The sequence below is a fragment of the Gobio gobio genome (genome assembly GCF_949357685.1).
Source record: "Gobio gobio genome assembly, chromosome: 24".
Lineage (NCBI taxonomy): Eukaryota > Metazoa > Chordata > Actinopteri > Cypriniformes > Gobionidae > Gobio > Gobio gobio.
Genome location: NC_137120.1, coordinates 28345790 through 28368312, shown reverse-complemented (window position 1 = coordinate 28368312; position 22523 = coordinate 28345790). Strand labels below are relative to the sequence as shown.

Here is a 22523-nt window from a genome sequence, read left to right as displayed (position 1 = left end):
TAAAGAAGAAGGAGAGTCAAATAAATATTTCAGACTTGATTGATTTCTTCTTGGAAACGTCAAAGCTGAACTTTTCACTCCTACCTTAAGAAAATGAGCTCTGATATGAGAAATTGTATTTTTACAGACACTTTATTGTTCATAAAATGGTAAGTTATTCAGGTGTGCAAATGGTGTCTCTGTTGCATGTCTCAAAGCCGTGTTTCCACTCCCTCAGCCCTGTGGAGTTTGTTCCATTGTGGTCACTGGCCTGGAATGCGAATGTTTCCGAGCGCGTAGGTCTCCAAAAGGAAATAAACGTGACTGTGTGGGAAAAGATGACTCCAAAGAATCACACTGGATGAATAATCTCCCAGATGAGCCAAGAAACAGAGCCCTGGTGGCTTCATTAATACTTAATAACTGTTTCTGTTTTCTGTGTGTTCAGCTGGGAGGAATGAAGAGGCGCTGGAGTGCGCTTTGACTTACCTGTTATTCCACGAAGGCGAAGAGTTCATGACTGAGAATGTGGAGTATTACAGGGAGGTGCTGGGACATGATGGCCAGCCTCGGAAGGTGAGACACAGCAGTGCAACACGCAGAAAAAAATCAAAACAGGAAATGATGTCACAGAGAGGACACCTCTAGTCTCTTAAAATATCAGTTAATTTGACCTTTTTATGTCATGGCAAGGTCATTTCAGGTTGTAAAATGTCATGTGGTGTGATTACCTAAAAACAAATATTTAAGGATAATTCATTATATTTGTTAAAAAATGTGTACATTCACTGGTATTATTGATATTCTATTATCCTTTTTTTATTAATATTTTGAACTAGTTTTATTTTCTATTTTCAGTTTATTTTAGCTAAAGTTTTAAACTAAATGAAAATGATAAATGTTGCCTTGACACCAGCTGAAATGAAATAAGTTTTAAATAATGTTCTTTTATTTCAGTTATAGTTTACTATATTTTGAGTGTTTTTTTTTTTCTTTTCAGTTATAATAATCCCATCACTCACGTGTATTCAGGTACAAACAGTGGCGAGGCCACAAATTTTAAAGTGAGTGGACCTTGGTGAAATAGGGTGGACCAATGCCTACTCTCATTTTACAATTAAGATTAGTTAAATGTGATTTATTGTCAGCCAACAGTTTTAGGAAAACAACGAAATCCATTCATACATAAAATAACCAATGAACAGAATAAGAACAATTAACAAAAATAAATAACCATAGCACATTAGCGATTTGGCAAACGATCCCATGTGTATCTAGAGCTTTGCAGCTTTCTATTTACAACATCGTTGAGCAATGTAGCCAATCACAGACGTGTCTGTTGATTTCTTGAACGCAATGGCCAATGAGATATGCAGGTGAGGTAGAATTTACTCACTTTTTCTTGTTTTTGTCCAGTGCCGAGTTCTGCACGCTCACAAATCCTCTCATTTTAACAGAGTGTAGACATTATGTAAACAAGAGATTCATTGTGCAGTGTAGACAGCCTCATTGATTATAACAGAATTATTGATTATTGCGTCATCTTGGTGATTTAACGATGAGTGACAGGTTTTTTTTGTGATTATATTAAGGGAGTGCTCTTTGCACGCATTCTAGGCGATATGTAATCAATTCAGAATTTGAATAAAACTTTTGTTTTTTATGCCTCACCAACGGCCACAAACATGATGTTAAGTTTTGGGAGTGGCATCTGCTAAATTTATGTATTTGAGCGATTTATTATTGTTATGCATGCATGATTTTTTTTTTTCTCCTTTCCCACAAAATTTTTTTTTTGTCTCTCAATTAATTGAGTGGACCAGCCGTGAATTGGGGTGGGACAGTGCCACCCTGGCCCTTATGCCGCCTCACCACTGGATACAAATATGGTACTTTTTACTTGATGGTTACACCACATGACATTTTTTGTCATTAAAGATGGCATGACATAAAAACTCACCCCTTCTGTTACATCACACCTTTAAATTGAAACTTTTCTTGAAAATGACTTTAACATTTAAAAAAAACATATCAATACAGGGCTCGACATTAACGCTTGTCCGGGACAAGTGGATTTTTTGAAGCGGCAAGTGAAAAATAATTTTACTTGCCCGACGGACAAGTATCCTGGTTAAAACGTAAAAACAAAAAATAACTAGGGAATCACCAAAGTGCAATAATGATTCTGCATTCAGTTAGTGTCTCACAGCAACAGTGTGTGTTAGTGAATGATTCAGCGTTTTAATGAATCGGTTGAATCAAAGATTCAATGACCTATTCGTAAACGACCGCCAAATTCTTGAATGAATCAGCCGTTTCACTGAATCGACTCAATGACTCGCTCATTAAGACGGTCACATGCTGCCACCTACTGGTGGTTTAGTTTCATCTTTCCAACATTTCTTATTTGTATATTCAAAAATATTTAAAATAATCTCATAACATTATTTAATGCAGTTGTAATTATTCAGTGTAAATGATTTAATTTGATTGGTAACAGCCTATAGTGTCTTATTCTAATTTAATTTATAGATCCAATTTAAGAATATAAAAGGAAAGCTGAAGCATATCCTATATTTGATAAGATTATGGAAAAATGCCCTTTATAAAAAGGTACAAATATGACAAATATGCGTAATTAAATATGTCAAAGCTGATTAAACACTGGTGAGAATATTGCTTCAGAATAGATTATATTTACAAAAAAAATTCCGGACAAGCGAATGTTTTACTCGGACAAGTGAATGACAGATTTACTTGTCCGAAGGACAAGCGTGTGAACAGGCTTAATGTCGAGCCCTTGCAATACAATGAGTTCATTTCTAAGAGCGTGACATATTTTTTGAAGTACATTTTTTAAACTTTTCTTTTTCTTGGACACTCTTATTTGTCGTTGATGCCATTTGACAGTCATGATGTGGAAATAATAGTAATGAACTGTTACGATACTTGTGTGCACTTTACACATCCACTGTTTACTGACTAATAAATGTACCTGTATTGTTATCTACAGATAATAGATTCCCTTTAGTTAATGCTTGTCTTTGAGGTAACCTACCCTATAGGGACAGCCCCACTGGAGCAAGTTCAGGTTCGTAACAGTAATAGGTCTTGGACCGCTACTTGCAACGTTTGAACAGATCCAAATCTTCCCGGTCCAGATCTACACTATTATGAAATCACTCTAGTAGACTTGTTCACCAAGTGCAGAGATTGGAAGGAAGCCATGTGTGCATAAACACATTGGAACAATCATGACCCTTTAGTGAGTTTGGTATTCGAGATGTACAGTAGTGGCTGCATGCACTCTTGAACCATCCAAAAGAGTTTTTCGTTGGAAAACCTGGAAGCTATTAGCACTGTAAAAGGCACATGAGTTTGAAAATATCTTTCAATGCAAAATCCTTTAGCTCATAACAGCCGAGTACATTCTTTTCCACTCCATTGCAGAGCGTTTCCATCTATCTGGATTGGTGCCATGTCTGATTGCCCGATTTCTAATTCCTCTGGGTCCTTGTTAACCCACCGCGGAGATACTGTGCTGACAGCATAGTCTTCTCGAACAGGGTAGAATAGCTTCCCTGAAACAATTTGCGAGCCGTTTGCATTCGGAGAATAAGAAGCCGCAAATGCTACCAATGTAATTCTTCCCCCAAAAGGGCACCAAGGCTGCCATTTAATGTGGTCTCAACCACACTTAGAAGCAGCAGACTCTGCTCCAGTTATAACAAGCTGCTTTAAACGAGTGCCAGTGACCGCTAATAAAAAGTCCTGGAGAATGCCAAGAGAAATCGTGCAGGTTGTGGAACGGGTTAGATTTCAGACTGAGGCTATGCCGTAAACACCCCAGGTCACTTTTTTATTTTGTCGGGTCGCAAATAATAAATAATTAGGACTGTAATCTTCAACCTAAGGCATGTAGGAAATGCAATCATCCTTGCTATGCTTTTTATGCAACAGGAAGCTGAACAGTACCTAAGGCGGCACAAACAGGAGTCAGACCTGCTCCTCATCGGCAGCAATAACATTGGAGTGAGCTATACTGAGGGGGTAAGTTCACAGAATGAGCCAGAAATGGTTCCTTAAATTCCTTTCTTCTATGCCAGTTTAATATGCGTAGACATATATAAGCTAGTCATTTGTAGGTTGATTTCTCCAACAGCCAAATATATTAGTTTTTCTCAAATTATATTTATTTAAGGGGTCATGACATTTTATCATTTTAACTCTTTTCCCGCCAGTGTTTTTAAAAAAAATGGGCGCCTCATTTAGGGATAGTTCACCCAAAAATTAAAATTAGCCCATGATTTACTCACCCTCAAGCTATCCTAGGTGTATGATATTCTTCTTTCAGACGAATACAATCAGAGTTATATATATATAAAAAAGTCCTGCCTCTTCCAAGCTTTATAATGGCACTGAATTGATATGCAGATAAAATTTACTTTTATTAACCGAAAAATTGTAGGGATTTTTTTTTTTCTTATTAAATGTACCATTGTTCTTTTATAGTATCATACTGAACTAAAAGGAGCACTCTTTACTTGATGTCTGTGTAATTTAGTCACAATTTGAAGAAAAGTTTTTTCGTTTTTCATGAGACTTCCTACTTTTTTTTTTACATATATTAAGGAGTGGAAATGTCTAATAAGTCAAATAAAGTGCTCCTATGCCACCACCTAATGTTATAGTGGAAATCTCATGTCTTTTTAAAACTACACTGTGTAACTTTTTGTGTTTATTCTTAGCTAAAAACACTTAGTTCTTTCAAAAATATATGAGCTCATTAATGTATATGTACTTGTTTCAAGTAATAAAGTATTCTCGTAAGTTTATAATATGCCATTGAAAATACATACGGGTGAGGGGTTCAAATGCGGGTCGCCATGTTGCTCCTCCATCTTGAAAGTACATTAGCCAAAGAGGGACATACCCGTAAATTCAAGCTTCGCCTTTCACGTTTTAACACTCGATGGCACCGTGTCGAATGTGGATGAGGTCGAACTGGAAGCCATGTTAATCTTGGACTAAATCGGCCACCGTAGGAGTTAAAACGAAATCGGAATTGAGAGGAACAGAAACTAATATTCACTGGATGGTCATATACATTTTCACCGCTAGATGGGAGAAAATATCACACACTGTAGCTTTAAAATAAAAGTGCTTATTTTAAGTGGCCTACCCCTTTAAACCTAAAATTAAATTTAGATCATATTTAGAGCTTTTAAGTGCTGGAAAAAGTGTGAAGCTCTTGAAAGCCCTTGAATTTCACTTTCAAAGAGTGAAGATGAATAATGTAAAAAAACCAGAAAAAAAATTAAACTTTCGATTTCTTCCACAATACTATGGGGTGTTATTGTAATAGTAAATGTCATATGTCAAATCTCATAAAAAATGTCAGATACAATATAACTGTGCCTCATTTACAAATCAAAACGCTCCGAAGCAAACATATAATCCGCCAATTCAATCCGGGACGCCATTAAAATAAACCATCTACATCTACTAGATCTTTCTGAAGTCTGTACAGAGACACAAATGAGTTTTTTTTAACTGGATGTGTTCTTTACTCTTGTCAACAGACTCAAACTCGTGGATACTTGAAAAACTAAATGCGCATCTGTGTACTTTATCCAGTGTAGACAGCGCCAGTGATTTTAATGGATTCTATTTGATTTTGATGTGATACGGTCGACGCTCGCATCCGGTGTAGGCAATTGTCAGCCGTTAAGTGACTGAATGCCAGTGGGCGTGGCCTATATTGCAATGTTGTATAACTATTCGTCGATGTCTTGCTTTGGAGGCAGTCATATGCAAATGCCTTTGTCTGTGTGACATCACAGATCCCGCAACAGCCAAACGAGCTTGATTAAATAAATGCTTTGTTTATGATGAAGATGTTTTAAGCTATGAAACGTGCAGGGTGTTTTAATGGTACAAAGACCTTTTACCCCTTTACATTTTGATTTAATTTAAAAATATTTATTTTCCAAAACTAAAATTTACATTAAAACCATACCATACTTAATCAGTTAGATTTTGTTTTGACACAAGCCAAAATGACATTTAAATCGGGGTCAATATAATAATTGTTGGGCTTTTTAAAACTTAATTTAGTCATAAACAAATGCTATAATAAAAAAATACATTTCACTCAAGATAAAACTAAAACATTTAGTTTGCTAGTCAATGTTCAATTTAATTTAAACTTACTTTAAATAAAGAGGAATATTCTCTCTGAAAGACTGTTTATCGTGGGTCCGTGTAACGCTTCACAATTCAATTTTCAGACCATATCGTGCAAATGCAAAAAATAAAATATTGAAACAAACGTCCATTTTTTCAATTTTCTCGGTTACTTCATCAGTGGATTTTTACCATTTTCTCTCCTTTTTTCAAATTTCCTTTTGCTAAATTATGACTTAAGAAATTATCTTTTGAATAAATTGAAATCTAACCGATTTTATTTTCCTTCTATTTCCCCCCCCAATTTACGTGGACTGTGCCATATAGCGGGGGGAGGTCGCGGACTGTTTTACATCGTTTATGTAGGCTATAGCCTGCGTGCACGTTGAGAAGTAACTTATAGTTTAAAAGGCTAACACAGAGGACGCCATAGTTTTTATTGTTAATAACTGTGCTAAATGTAGAATTCTGGTCTGGCCATCGGGAGCAGCGGGCAAACCGGTGGCCTGGCTACTTATTTCGCCCGCTGCTTTGTATTTATCTATAGGCCTACTTATTTGTTATTAGTGCACGCACACACACACACACACACACACACACACACACACACACACTCACGTGCACGCACGCGCACACACACACACACACACACACACACACACCTACTTTATTATATTGATGCATGCCTCAATGTACCCGAATGATTTAAGGACTCGCCATTTGATAATTAACGGCTTGTAATGAACCGAGTTAATGACTGCTAAATTTAAGGGCACGAGAAGATGTGAGAAGCAGTATATTCAATGAAAAGTTCAATGTTGCCGTGGAAACGAAGAATGATGATCACTCAGTGAAAACAATAACATCGGCAAAGGAGTTTATTTAGGCACAAATATTTTGTATGTTTGCATGTAGGCTAGGCTAAGATGTGAATAAAAGCTAACAAAAATTTGCCGAACTTTATAACTTTAACAAAATTATAAAGAAAGAAAAAGTGAAAAGACAGTCACAGACATAGGCTACCAATTCAGATAGATTTTAAACATTAATAATAACTTCTTCTACTCTACAAGAAGAAAAAGTGAAAAAAGAGAGAGAGCATTTTCTTGTGGTGCCCCCCTGAGCACTTGGTGCCCTATGGGCAGCGCGTGTTGCGCGTAATGGGAGCGGCGGCACTGTGCATTTGTCACACTTCCATGTCTGAAAAGCAGAAGCAAGCTCAGCGTAAAATAGACTCTTCCGCTGCCTGTATCAGTGGCAGTGCCCATAGCACGAAAGTATCGTAATTTATTGATGTAGCCTGCAGTTCATAACAGCCACGGGTAACAGGTGCAATGGACCGCTCATGTTCGCATCAGTGGCATAACTTTAACCTAGAAATCACGGACCCCGGTGCACAAATATCATAACTATCTAAAATAGGCCTACTGTAATATATTGTATGTTATACTGTAATACATATAGTGAGGAAAATAAGTATTTGAACACCCTGCTATTTTGCAAGTTCTCCCACTTAGAAATCATGGAGGGGTCTGAAATTGTCATCGTAGGTGCATGTCCACTGTGAGAGACATAATCTAAAAAAATAATAATCCAGAAATCACAATATATGATTTTTTTTAACTATTTATTTGTATGATACAGCTGCAAATAAGTATTTGAACACCAGAGAAAATCAATGTTAATATTTGGTACAGTAGCCTTTGTTTGCAATTACAGAGGTCAAACGTTTCCTGTAGTTTTTCACCAGGTTTGCACACACTGCAGGAAGGTTTTTGGCCCACTCCTCCATACAGATCTTCTCTAGATCAGTCAGGTTTCTGGCCTGAGTTTGAGCTCCTCCAGAGATTGTCTATTGGGTTTAGGTCTGGAGACTGGCTAGGCCACGCCAGAACCTTGATATGCTTCTTACAGAGCCACTTTTTGGTTATCCTGGCTGTGTGCTTCGGGTCATTGTCATGTTGGAAGACCCAGCCTCGACCCATCTTCAATGCTCTAACTGAGGGAAGGAGGTTGTTCCCCAAAATCTCGCAATACATGGCCCCGGTCATCCTCTCCTCAAATCAGTGCAGTCGCCCTGTCCCATGTGCAGAAAAACACCCCCAAAGCATGATGCTACCCCCCCCCCCCCCCCCCATGCTTCACAGTAGGGATGGTGTTCTTGGGATGGTACTCATCATTCTTCTTCCTCCAAACACATTAAGTGGAATTATGACCAAAAAGTTCTATTTTGGTCTCATCTGACCACATGACTTTTTCCTATGACTGCTCTGGATCATCCAAATGGTCATTGGCAAACTTAAGACGGGCCTGGACATGTGCTGGTTTAAGCAGGGGAACCTTCCGTGCCATGCATGATTTCAAACCATGACGTCTTAGTGTATTACCAACAGTAACCTTGGAAACGGTGGTCCCAGCTCTTTTCAGGTCATTGACCAGCTCCTCCTGTGTAGTTCTGGGCTGATTTCTCACCTTTCTTGGGATCACTGAGACCCCACGAGGTGAGATCTTGCATGGAGCTCCAGTCCGAGGGAGATTGACAGTCATGTTTAGCTTCTTCCATTTTCTAATGATTGCTCCAACAGTGGACCTTTTTTCACCAAGCTGCTTGGCAATTTCCAGCCTTGTGGAGGTGTACAATTTTGTCTCTAGCGTCTTTGGACAGCTCTTTGGTCTTGGCCATGTTAGTAGTTGGATTCTTACTGATTGTATGGGGTGGACAGGTGTCTTTATGCAGCTAACGACCTCAAACAGGTGCATCTAATTTAGGATAATAAATGAAGTGGAGGTGGACATTTTAAAGGCAGACTAACAGGTCTTTGAGGGTCAGAATTCTAGCTGATAGACAGGTGTTCAAATACTTATTTGCAGCTGTATCATAAAAATAAATAGTTAAAAAATCATATATTGTGATTTCTGGATTTTTTTTTTAGATTATGTCTCACACAGTGGACATGCACCTACGATGACAATTTCAGACCCCTCCATGATTTCCAAGTGGGAGAACTTGCAAAATAGCAGGGTGTTCAAATACTTATTTTCCTCACTGTATATTCTAGAAAGAAAGACGCATTCAGCCTTACTCAAAGGCAGCGGAAACATGGCCAGTGGGTTCTTTACGCAATCCATTCCCCGCATTCTTATTTTGCTTCTTATGTATTAAATATACAGGCCATTAGTTTATGAAACCTTGATCAAAATTAAAATACAATTTATAGAAAAAGAAATTCACTTTAAAGAAATGATTTCTGCAAAACAACACTCAATAAAAATCATGTCTGACCCCACTCCATGTCTCCAGACATATTGCACGTCTTATAGCCTATATCTTACTCATGCTGCTCACTTTTCATCATCAACATATGAAATCTAAATAGACTACGTTTTGCATTTAGCCTACTCCACTCCAAACGCTTCAAAAATGTATTTTGTTTATTAACGCAAAGTTTTTAATTTCAAATTTAATTTCTAAATTCAGTTCATATTTTCAACAAACGAAATTCCGAGCCAAAATAACGAAGTGGTAAAAAAAACTGCAAAAATGAAAAATATTAAAGAATTTGCGTGCGCTTTTGTCGGCATGAGTAAGATAGGCTATAAGACGCGCAATATGTCTGGAAACATGGAGTGGGGTCAGACATGATTTTTGTTGAGTGTTGTTTTGCAGAAATCATTTCTTTGAAGTGAATTTCGTTTTCTATCAATTGTATTTTAATTTTGATCAAGGTTCATCTAATTGCCTGTATATTTAATACATAAGAAGCAAACCAAGAACGCCGGGAATGGATTGACATGTGTAACGAACCCACTGGCCATGTTTCCGCGGCCTTTGAGTAGCCTAAGGCTGAAATAGCGTCTTTCTGTTTTTAATACATTTTTTGAATATATGTCTTAATTACATTAGGCCCATTATAGACAGTTATGATATTTGTGGCTGCACCGGGGTCCATCATTACTAGGTTAAAGTTACACGCTTATCATTAGTGATCCATGGCACCTGCTACCCATGGCTGTTATGAACTGCAGGCTTCAATCAATAAATTGCAACAATTTCGTGCTATGGGCACTGCTACTGATACAGGGAGCGGATGAGATATTTTTATGCTTTCAAACAAGTGTGACAAAGGCATGGGCTAAATACATTCTCTAATGTGGATAGAGACATATATACACACATCACTATACAACACCTTATTAGGAGAAAATACGTTGTTTTAATGAGAAAATTGTTGTTTTTACGACATAAAATCTTGTTATTACGAGAAAAGATGTCGTTTTAACGACATAAGATTTTTTTATTTATTTATCCTTTGTTTTACCAGGGTAGTCACATTGAGACAGTAGTCTCTTTTGCATAAGATCTCGTTATCATGACATAATTGTGTGAAAAAAAATAATATGTATGTGGCAGCAATGCGTCACCGTAATATTTACATAAGGCAAAATGTTTAAAATCTATCTGAATTGGTAGCCTATGTCTGTGACTGTCTTTTCACTTTTTCTTTCTTTATAATTTTGTTAAAGTTATAAAGTTCAGCAAATTTTTGTTAGCTTTTATTCACATCTTAGCCTAGCCTACATGAAAACATACAAAATATTTGGGCCTAAATAAACTCCTTTGCCGATGTTTTGACTTAGTGATCATCATCATTCTTCGTTTCCACGGCAACATTGAACTTTTCATTGAATATACTGCTTCTCACATCTTCTCTTGCCCTTAAATTTAGCAGTCATTAACTCGGTTCATTACAAGCCAGCCGAGAATGATAGGCTTTGATATGCCTATGTATATGTAGGCTATATAATGATATGCTGCAAGTCAAGAGTAGCGGATTCATAATTTGTATCGGTTAATTATCAAATGGCGAGTCCTTAAATCATTCGGGTACATCGAGGCATGCATCAATATAATAAAGTAGGTGTGTGTGTGTGTGTGTGTGTGTGTGTGTGTGTGTGTGTGTGTGTGTGTGTGCATGCGTGCACGTGAGTGTGTGTATGTGTGTGTTCGTGCGAGCACTAATAACAAATAAGTATAGATAAATACAAAGCAGCGGGCGAAATAAGTAGCCAGGCCACCGGTTTGCCCGCTGCTCCCGATGGCCAGACCAGAATTCTACATTTAGCACAGTTATTAACAATAAAAACTATGGCGTCCTCTGTGTTAGCCTTTTAAACTATAAGTTACTTCTCAACGTGCACGCAGGCTATAGCCTACATAAACGATGTAAAACAGTCCGCGACCTCCCCCCGCTATATGGCACAGTCCACGTAAATTGGGGGGGCGGGATAGAAGGAAAATAAAATCGGTTAGATTTCAATTTATTCAAAAGATAATTTCTTAAGTCATAATTTAGCAAAAGGAAATTTGAAAAAAGGAGAGAAAATGGCAAAAATCCACTGATGAAGTAACCGAGAAAATGGAAAAAATGGACGTTTGTTTCAATATTTTATTTTTTGCTTTTGCACGATATGGTCTGAAAATTGAATTGTGAAGCGTTACACGGACCATCGTGCTGCCTTTTTAAAATATGCATAATCTTTTCTGTTCTGTACTAAAAAACAAACAAACAAAAAAACTAATACAATAAAACCCCTCAGTAATTTCTGCAGTCAGTTGATTTTTCTATTGGGATTATTGAGGGATGTCTTTTTGAAAACATAATTTCTGAGATCCACGTTGCGGTTTGGTTCGTAAATATAGGAGACATTAAATATCGTAAAATACTTTTAGGCAAAGGGAATGGGCCAAACCAGTGAACAAGGACATGTTTCAATCTTGTAACAGCTGGGAGAGGGAACAGGTGCACCAGTAAGATTTGAGATTAAACAACAAACCTACATCGCCCCCTTGTGGTGGGATCCTCAAACAAGCCCAACTGTCATCGACTCTTTATTTTTCTCTTCAGAGCTACTGGAGCAGTTCGGGCGGTAGAGAAGATTCTAACAGGTAGGTGTTCTTACTGATCTAATAAAGCATAATGAGAATCATCATGTTCAGAGTTTATGTCTTGAATATGTGTCTTTAGGATTCCTTCTGGGACAGATGGCTGGATGGACTATGTGCCGATATCAGCAAAGAGAAATGTCACAATGTCTATGTTACAAGAACTGCGGGAAGGTGACGTGCTGTTTACCAATTTTAAACGATCTAGACTTAAAAGATTATAACGGGCGAGATAAAGCTGCACACCATAAACATAACTTGGAAAAAATTCCAAAAGGGGACCAAAAATAGGCTTCAATTAAGTAAGCAGTTCATTCAAATATGAAAATCCTGTCATAATTTGCTTCATGAAGCTCTTGTTCACACAACAACGGTTATAAGTGACTGTTACAATATCATAGAGACCTCAAAACAACGAAAAAATTATTTAAAAAAGACGCTTTCAATCTGGACCAACATACTGGTTACAACATACTGGTTCAGCACATTTACATTACAACTATTTTAAGATGTTTCAACATTTTAATTAGTTATTAAAAGGAAACTTGTGTTCATTTGTGTATAGGAGGTCCATTGCTGTATGAGAATGTAAGAGTTTTAAAAAACTCCCACACCCTGAATGGAAGTCAAAGGGTGCTTCTTGATGATGTCATCAGTGAGGACCAGTGCTCCGAGCTCAAACTTCTGGCGCACGTGAGTGTATCGCCACTATTGGTGCTTGTTTGACCTAATAAGCATTACTGTACATCTTTATAGTAGCATTTTATTTCAGATGACTTTACATTTAAATGCTGTAATCGTAGTTGGAAGTTTTATATGAATATTTTAATTGGCAGAGTGTCACTGCAGCTGGTGACGGTTACAAGGGGAAAATGTCTCCTCACACACCCAATGAGAAATTCGAAGGGGCGACAGTACTGAAAACATTGAAGGTAAGACCTTCCTTAGTTTTTAACATCGACTGATTTGTGTTTATAAATAGTGTGCCACATTTTAGCAGGATCGCTAGGTTTTGAAATAGCTTCCGTTATGAAATGGAAGTTGTGATGGTCTTTTCTTTCCTAATGTGACATATAAAAAAATGTAGGGTGGGACTTGATTTTGTCAATCAGGAATTGATTGGATGGTTGTGGTTTGCTATTGGTCGATCTCATGTGAGTGACAGGTTGTCCCGCCCTCGCGCTAGTAAACACATCGATCATCAGAGAGAAGAAGAGGGAGAAGCTATTTTAAATAAAGATTAAGAGGTTAAAGGAATAAAAAAAATTATGATGAGCATTGATAAATCATATAATAAATACAGCAATATTCCACAAAAAAGAAGAAATGTCTATTTTAATTTCATGTCGACTTAAATCACCTTATGTATGTTTTGATTGGACAGTCATAAATAATTAAAAGTCCTGAGTATAACAATAATTCATTATTTATCATTTAACTTTGCAGTATGGCTACGAGGGACGTGTTCCTTTAAAAAGTGCCCGCCTCTTTTATGATGTCAGCGAGAAGGCCAGGCGGATAATTGAGTCATATTTCATGCTAAACTCCACTCTGCATTTCTCATACACACATCTCGTGTGTAGGACAGCCATATCTGGTACGTCACCTCAGCTATTAGTTTCTACCTCAGCTTAAATCACAGTTTGATCACTTGTGTCAGAGTATGCTACACATTGCATCATGAAGTATGATTATACTCGTATATACAATATATATTTGTATATATATTAGTGCTGTCAAATTGAATAATCGCATCCAAAATAAAAGTTTGTGTTTACATAATATCTGTGTGTAATAATTATGTATATTTGAATACACACACATACATGTATATATTTAAAAAACATTAGCATGGATATACTGTATATATATTTATATCATTTATATTATAAATATTATATAACACATTTTTCTTAAATATATACAGTCAAACCAAAATTTATTCAGACACCAACACTTTTCTCACATTATCACAGTTTATTCGCTATAGTTTAGAAAATGGTAATAAAATATGACAGGAACTCAGAGTTAAACTGTGTCAGAACAAATTCGTCTTGATAATGTCAGATAACATTGATAGAAAGGTATGTAATAATGGATTACAATCAACCAATCAGCTGTTAAATTTAATCGATTTTATATATATCATAAACTTTTTTTTATTTAAATGTTTTATTTATTACTTTTTTATGTGTCTATTTGTATGTATATATATATATCTCAATTATAAATATACACACACAATTGTTTTATTTATTAATTAATTTTCTATTTGAAATATTTCACTAGGTCAGCAGGACTACAGAAATGACCTCAGTCACCCAATACATGCTGACAACTGTCTTCTGGACCCAGAAGCGAATGAGTGCTGGAAAGAACCACCCGCTTACACCTTCCGAGACTACAGGTAAGAAGTAGTCAAGTGTTAAAACTGCTTTAATCCCTCTAGATTACATGTAGATGTACTACAAGCTGATTGTAATTTGTGGTCATTTCAAATAGTTTTACAAGAAATAGTGTCCATCTTATTTTTAACATACGAACGAGCGCGGCCAATTGTAACCTGAATGTGTCTGGCTTCCAGTTTTATTTACTTTCATTTATTTTAGCTGTACAAAAATGGCCTGTTATGCTGCTTATATCGAAAACTGGTTTTTCTTGTTATTTTAACACTGGTTTGTTGCACAAATAGTTTACTGCACTTTGTTTTTATCAATAGCAGCTAATGGATCATAAGTCTCGCACATTCACGGGAAATTGCATACTTCCACATTTTGGGTAGATAAAATAATAATTATCTTTCCCCTGTTTTTGTCTGTCATTCAGTGCCCTGCTGTATCTGAATGGTGATTTTGATGGTGGAGAATTCATCTTTACAGAAATGGATGCCAAAACTGTTACTGTAAGTAACAATAACTACTGTGCATTTTGCTCATCTGTCTGGTAGAGTTTAGCATTTAAAAGCTCTGTTTCCTGTTGCAGGCCTCAGTGAAACCCAGATGCGGGCGGATGGTTGGGTTCTCATCTGGCGGTGAGAATCCACACGGTGTGCGTGCGGTCACTAGGGGGCAGCGGTGTGCTGTGGCACTCTGGTTCACTTTAGACCCCCTCTACAGGGAGCTGGTGAGAACACTTGTTACGTTTGTGATAAAGATGACATTTACTGTTAAATTTCGGTTTTAATAATGCTTAAGATATAATATGAACATGGTTGCGTATTGTTGTTCGGGTCACTAAATCTTAGTTAGAAATGTTGGAAATTAAGTGCAAGTGGAATTTTCCACTGCACATCAGGCAAGTCCTTTAGGTTGCCCACCATTACAGAAGTGCTATAGTTATTGTCAAACCACCAAACCACTTCCTGTTCTCACAACACAGTAACATGATGCCCATTGTGTTCATACACAAATCACATGCGTGTCTAAGCCCTTTGGCCTGGAGTATTTCTTTATGCGTCAGTGAACCCTGACCACTTTAAATGAATAAATACCTGAATTGCACCTCTTTGTATATTATTGATACAATAGGGGTCATATTTTAAGAAATGTAAATTTTCCAATATCTTTTTAAATAAAACAGGGCATTGTACTATGACAACGTCTGTAAGAGTTCAAAACATCCAAAGTGACCATTTATAAAAAACGGGAGAAAAAAAAAGTGTGTAATACAATTTTTTAAAACTCTAAAAACAACAAAAAAACAACAACAACATGCCTGAACATCAGTGGTGAGGTGATGAGGAAGTAAGAAATTCTGCATATACTTCTGAAGAAACCAAGCATTCAGAAAGAGCAGTTCGAGTGTATTTAACTAGGTCACTGATTATTATTATGTGCGGCAGATTTCAGTGTGGAATTTAATAAAGCCATGTCTTTATTATATTTGCCATATCTATATATAACCTCACAAAAAATTGCTGCTGTTACTCCTGTTTTGAAGAAATCAGGGCCTCATTCATGAAACACGAGCAGAGCGAATTTTTGTGCAAATGGTTCGTAAAGCCATTCTGATGTAAATTTTTGGATTCATGAACGTGTTCGTATTTTCAAAATGTTAGTAAGTACGAAATGTACACCTGCTCCCTACATCGTGTAAATGGTGCTCAAAATATCCAAATGTTTAGGCAAACAACAATTTCAAGAGTTTGTTTGCCTATATAGCTAGGTAATCTTAAAGGTCCTGTTCTTCGTGATCCCATTTTTCAAACTTTAGTTAGTGTGTAATGCTGCTGTTAGAGCATTTATAATACCTGTAAAATTATAAAGCTCAAAGTTCAATGCCAAGCGAGACATTTTATTTAACAGAAGTTCCCTTTCAAAGCCTACAGCGAACGGCTGGTTAGGACTACATCCTGGTATTTCCTGCTTTAATTACGTCAGTAGAGCAGTATGTCGACTAACCTCCGCCCACAAGAACACGCGAAAAAGGGGGCGTGGTCTTGATGCTCCCGCGTGGAGAATAGGAAGTGTTGCGTTCGGTTGCGTTCGTATAGTTTGTTTGTTGCCATGTCGTCGAGACGCTGTTATTTTCATCCCGGAGTCAAGTCACTTTTGTTTGGCTTTCCCAGGGACGCTGTACTTAGAGATCATTGAGCGCATGCATCCCCGTTATGGTGAGAGGCGTGACCTTTCCGGTAACGTGCGCTCTGCGTGCGCTAAGCTGCTGTCGAAATAACAACACGGGAACCGCTGGCACAATCAGAACTCCTTACGTATTTCTGAAGGAGGGACTTCATAGAACAGGGAAATCTTTCAAGCCGTTTTGAGGACAGTGAAAACAGCAGTATACAGACAAGTAAATTGTGTGAAATATACTGTGTTTTTTTACACGCGAAACATGAACACATGTTATATTGCACACTGTAAACACAATCAAAGCTTCAAAAAAACACGAAAAACGGGACCTTTAAACTACTGAGGTTGCTCTCCGCAGTGGAGGGGCTCGAGGAAGTGGCTTGCAACTCAAGCTCTAACATACCCCCAAAGTACTAATGTTTGAAAGATATGGATAGGTGCTTGTAATTTTTTTCTTGTCATTGAGAATTGAAAACGGTTCAGCTTTGGGTAAAGCGCAATGCTCGTCACTGTCACTTTTTACTTAGCCATCCAATCACAGTGCAGGAGGGTCGGGACAAATGCCACATCAACAAACCATCACATACTTGTACAATGAATGAACAACAATAGAGAAGTTAGTATTGCTGGTATTGCATTTTTAAATTCACTAATTCTGTAAAATAAGATACTAGTAACACGTTAAAAACCAAAGCATTTCAGCTCGAAAAACGCTCCGCCTCCAAAGTGCTCTCAAGCACCCCCAGCTAGGCGTTTTAAGAAGAGCGCCTGGCATTTTCAGTCTAAGAAGTTGTTGAATAAAGTTGTTATTTTTGTTTGGGTGTTTTTTTATGCAAAAAAAGTATTCTCGTCGCTTTATAACAGTAAGGTTTAACAACTGGAGTCACATGGACTATTTTAACGATGTCTTTACTACCTTTCTGGGCCTTTAAAGTATTTTTAAGGCCAAAAATGGAAATTCTGTCATTAATTACTCACCCTCATGTCGGTCCAAACTCGTAAGACCTTCGTTCATCTTCGGAACACAAATTAAGATATTTTTGATGAAATCCGAGAGCTTTCTGACCCCTGATAGACTGCAATGTTATTACCACTAAACACAGTGCAGCGATTGCCCAAATTACTGAAACTTTTACGAAACTTTTATATCTTCCACGTGTCCTCTCTCATGGTGTCCCTCAAGGCTCCGTTCTTGGTCCTTTTCTATTCAGTATTTATTTGCTACCCCTATGTACAGTACATCCGGAAAGTATTCACAGCGCTTCACTTTTTCCACATTTTGTTGTTACAGCCTTATTCCAAAATTTATCAAATTCATAATTTTTTTCCTCAGATTCTACAAACAATACACCATAATGACAACATGTTAGAAGTTTGTTTGAAATCGTTGCAAATGTATTAAAAAAAGAGAAGAAAAAAAAATTCAAATGTACATAAGTATTCATAGCCTTTGCTCGATACTTTGCTGAAGCACCAATTACAGCCTCAAGTATTTTTGAGTATGATGCTACAAGCTTGGCACATCTATTTTTGGGCAGTTTCTCCCATTCTTCTTTGCAGAACCTCTCAAGCTCCATCAGGTTGGATGAGGAGCATCGGTGCACAGCCATTTTCAGATCTCTCCAGAGATGTTCAATCGGGTTCAAGTCTGGGCTCTGGCTGGGCCACTCAAGGACATTCACAGTTATCCCGTAGCCATTCCTTTGTTATCTTGGCTGCTGTGTGCTCAGGGTCATTGTCCTGTTGGAAGATGAACCTTCGCCCCAGAACGCTCTGGAGCAGGTTTCATCAAGGATGTCTCTGTACATTGCTGCATTCATCTTTCCCTTGATCCTGACTAGTGTCCCAGTTCCTGCTGCTGAAAAAACATCCCCACAGCATGATGCTGCCACCACCATGCTTCACTGTAGGGATGGTACTGGCCAGGTGATGAGCGGTGCCTGATTTCCTCCAGACATGATGCTTGCCATTCAGGCCAAAGAGTTCAATCTTTATTTCATCAGACCAGATAATTATGTTTCTCATGGTCTGAGAGTCCTTCAGGTGCCTTCTGGCTTACTCCAGGCAGGCTGTCAGGTGCCTTTTACACATACAGGCCTGATTGGCTGCAGATATGGTTGTTCTTCTGGAAGGTTCTCCTCTCTCCACAGAGAAATGCTGGAGCTCTGTCAGAGTGACCATCCCTGGTCACCTCCCTGACTAAGGCCCTTCTCCCCCGATCACTCAGTTTGGCCGGGCGCCCAGCTCTAGGAAGAGCCCTGGTGGTTCCAAACTTCTTCCATTTACGGATGATGAAGGCCACTGTGCTCATTGGGACCTTCAATGCTGCAGAAATGTTTCCCTTCCCCAGATCTGTGCCACAATACAATCCTATCTCAGAGGTCTAAAGACAATTCCTTGGACTTCATGGCTTGGTTTGTGCTCTGACATGCACTGTTACCTGTGGGACCTTATATAGACAGGTGTGTGCCGTGAAGCACTATGAATACTTTCCGGATGCACTGTATGTACTGTATGTATGTTGTTATCTTGTTGCCATGTCTTTACATCATTATTTCTCTTTACAGCGACCTTGAGCTTGAAAAAGGCGCTTTATAAAAAAAAAATTCTAGCATAATATACATTATATAATTTAAATTACTGTTTAATTTTACATTTAAAACATTAAATTATTGAATAATTGGTTAATAATTCAAAGGTTCTGAGTAAATTATGACACACAAAACCTTTTCTAACATTAAAAAAATGTTAAAGAAATGTATGACGTAAAATATGATGAAACAATCTGTTTTAAATCAAATTGCAGGAGAGGCTTCAAGCAGATGAGGTGGTTCAAACCCTGGATAATCAGCACATGTGGGATCACAGCCTGCATATAAACCCAAAAGACGAGTTATAGTCCATCAGCCAATGGAAGAAAAAGCACAGGGTTCATGTCAATACCTATTTATTTAATGATCAGAATGATTTTATTTTTTTACTGTGATATTTTTTTGTTTCTGACTGTTTGTGAGAATTTTATTATTATATAATATTTGTGCACCTCAGTTCACAATTGCTTATTTAATAACTTTCAAGTTAACATGAAATCAAAAACGAATCGTTCAGGTTATTCAATGTTATTTCCATTCTGGTATTGAACGCACTTTTCATGATCCAATGATTTTTTTGGTGTTTTTTTAGGGTTGTGAATACCTTTTTATATTGACTTAAAAAAAAGTATGAAAGTATGGTTTGACTTTCATTTTATTGAAAGAAACGCACCCTTCATACCACCAAAGAGTGAATTGACACTGTACAACAACACATGCATACATTCTTAATAGCTGTTTTAGATTGATTTTATATTCAAGATTATTTAACTAGACATAATCCAAGTTATCTAATGAAACAGACTATGAAAAATGAGGATTTGCACAGTTATATACTCACTGTACACTCTTCTGTGATATTAACATACAGTAGCGGTCAGTTTTTTTAATAGTGCACTGTGATTTCTTTCACATTGTGACACCACAATGCTTTCAGATGAGTTAATTTATACTGTTTACAATTGAACTGACTCAAGCTATGATGTAGTTTGATCATAGACGGCTATGATAGCGAACGTCAGCATTTGCTATTAGGAACTTTTTTCATAAAAGATGCTATTTGTTCCTGTTTCAAGGAATTTGAACTTAAATGTGGCATATTAATTGTCCTTTCCTTTCAAATTCATTGACTCGTGTCACTTATCTCTGTGGATAGTTGAAATGTGCTTTGCGCACTTGCCTCAGCTCTTGTCGAATTTGAACAAGGACGATGGTCACTTTTTCTCACTGATATTTAATTACATGAGTATTTAAGTCTGTTTTATGTATTGCACAATGATGTTTGCGATATGTATTTTAAATTAAAGACTGAATTAAATTTGTGTCCTTGACTTGCATACACCGAATGTTATGCACATTATGCAGTACAAACACATACAAAATATATGGCGTGAAGAAAAAAATGCCACCATTACATTTTCTGTTTCAGTTTGATGTTGGGTTTGACTTTAAAACAGTGGATATTGCTTGCCCTTAGGTTTAATCTTTTCACATACTTTAAAGGGATAGTTCACCCAAAAATGAAAATGATCATGATTTACTCACCCTCAAGTCATAGGTGTATGACATTCTTCTTTCAGACGAATACAATTGGAGTTATATTAAAAAATGTCCAGGCTCTTCCAAGCTTTATAATGGCAGCCCAACATTTGAAGCCCAAAAAAGTGCATCCATCCATTATAAAAGTAATCCACACGGCTCTGGAGGGTTAATAAAGGCCTTCTGAAGCGAATCGATGGGTTTTTGTAAGAAAAATATCCATATTTAACACATTATAAAGTAAATTCCGTATTCAACCTATGAAAAAAGCATAACTGGCGCGCAGATGACATATTATGGATATTTTTCTTACACAAACCCATCGGTTCACATCAGAAGGCCTTTATTAACCCTCCAGAGCCGTGTGAAGTAGTGTTGCCACGATACTGGAATTTCTAACTTCGATACGATACCTGGAAAAGTATTGATATTCGATACCACAGGGGGAAAACGCTGCATATACTGTCAAATAGATCATTTTGTTGCAATAGCTTATACACAGCACAAGGAAGCTTGACTTCAAATTTGAATTTAAAAAGTCAAGTAAACAGTAATAAAATAAGGACAAATAAACAAATTACTAATGATAGCACAAAGAAATATAATAGAATAAAGAAACAAATTAAATAGACTGCTTTATTTTTTCAGGCATGTCCAACAGTAGTATTAACCCCTTAACTGTCACTTGCCCGTATACGGGCATTCTACATTTACTTCACTATATTACTATTAAATCCTAATCTAGTCATGACAAACTATATATAATTGGAAACGTCTAAGACTCAAGAATACATATTTGTTGATGATTTTAGAAAATATATATTTTGGAAGAGTAATGGATTAATATTTGACAAGAGTGACAAGAGTGTGCATCAAAAAATCTGTATCATTACAGGAGTTTTCACCTTTGTAACAAAAAGTCAACAACCACACTTTTAATCATTCAAACTTTGATTTTCATGCTAAAAGTTCATAACATAAACATTGATTCTAGTATTTAGCCAAAAATATTCAGAAAATAATATTATATATAGAGAATATCTGCCAGATCAATCTTTAGGAATCACCAATATGGTGTGTCTAACCCCTAGTGGATTTTTGGAGGTTATGCAGCTAAAAGTCTTACAGAAAACGAATTTTTTGAGTTTTTGACCTAAAATTTTGAACACAACTTGGTTAGAATTTTGGCTTTGACTTTCTGTCTTTTTTAGGCTGAAACCTATATTAATTTATATATTTTTTAATAAAATAAATAATATTTATTTTATTATATTTTTATAAAAATAAACTTAAATTTCAATAACTTTTATATAATTTAATTCTATTTTTCCACTTCAGCAATAATCTGCCAAGTGTCTTCTTTTAAAAGAGACCAACCATAAGTCTTTAGTCCAAAGGGTTCATGAATTACAATCATTTAAGTTTGGGTAGTGCATTTTCACGAAATGTTCAAAAAGGGTGACAGGTAAAGGGTTAAGGTAAGAAACTGAATAAAAACCTAAGTTATCAAATTTAAAATTACATTGGATAATCATCATTATAAAAATGAAATACAGATTAATCCATTAAAGTTACTCAAGTTAATCAGTCAAGAGCAGCAAGTGATCGTTTGTCTTTTTGTAGTTTGAATGACAACGGCTGCTGTCCCTTTAAGACCTGACGCACACATGCTCAAAATACTGTTCCTGTTACACATTCTTCCTGAACTGT

The 22523-nt window shown here is 36.8% G+C and overlaps 1 protein-coding gene across 1 annotated transcript in view; it reads left to right on the top strand.

Annotated features, from left to right (window-relative positions):
* The window catches only part of p3h2 (prolyl 3-hydroxylase 2), a 71784-nt gene extending 51187 nt beyond the window's left edge, over positions 1 to 20597 (top strand). Inside the window, exons 5-15 of the mRNA XM_079808514.1 lie at positions 428 to 555; positions 3940 to 4029; positions 12072 to 12112; positions 12192 to 12283; positions 12675 to 12802; positions 12946 to 13041; positions 13556 to 13706; positions 14399 to 14516; positions 14936 to 15011; positions 15092 to 15232; positions 19490 to 20597. Coding sequence (XP_079664640.1) covers positions 428 to 555; positions 3940 to 4029; positions 12072 to 12112; positions 12192 to 12283; positions 12675 to 12802; positions 12946 to 13041; positions 13556 to 13706; positions 14399 to 14516; positions 14936 to 15011; positions 15092 to 15232; positions 19490 to 19582 — 1154 coding nt within the window. The 3' untranslated portion in view covers positions 19583 to 20597. The remainder of the gene's footprint in view (positions 1 to 427; positions 556 to 3939; positions 4030 to 12071; positions 12113 to 12191; positions 12284 to 12674; positions 12803 to 12945; positions 13042 to 13555; positions 13707 to 14398; positions 14517 to 14935; positions 15012 to 15091; positions 15233 to 19489) is intronic.
* The last annotated feature ends 1926 nt before the right edge of the window (positions 20598 to 22523 follow it).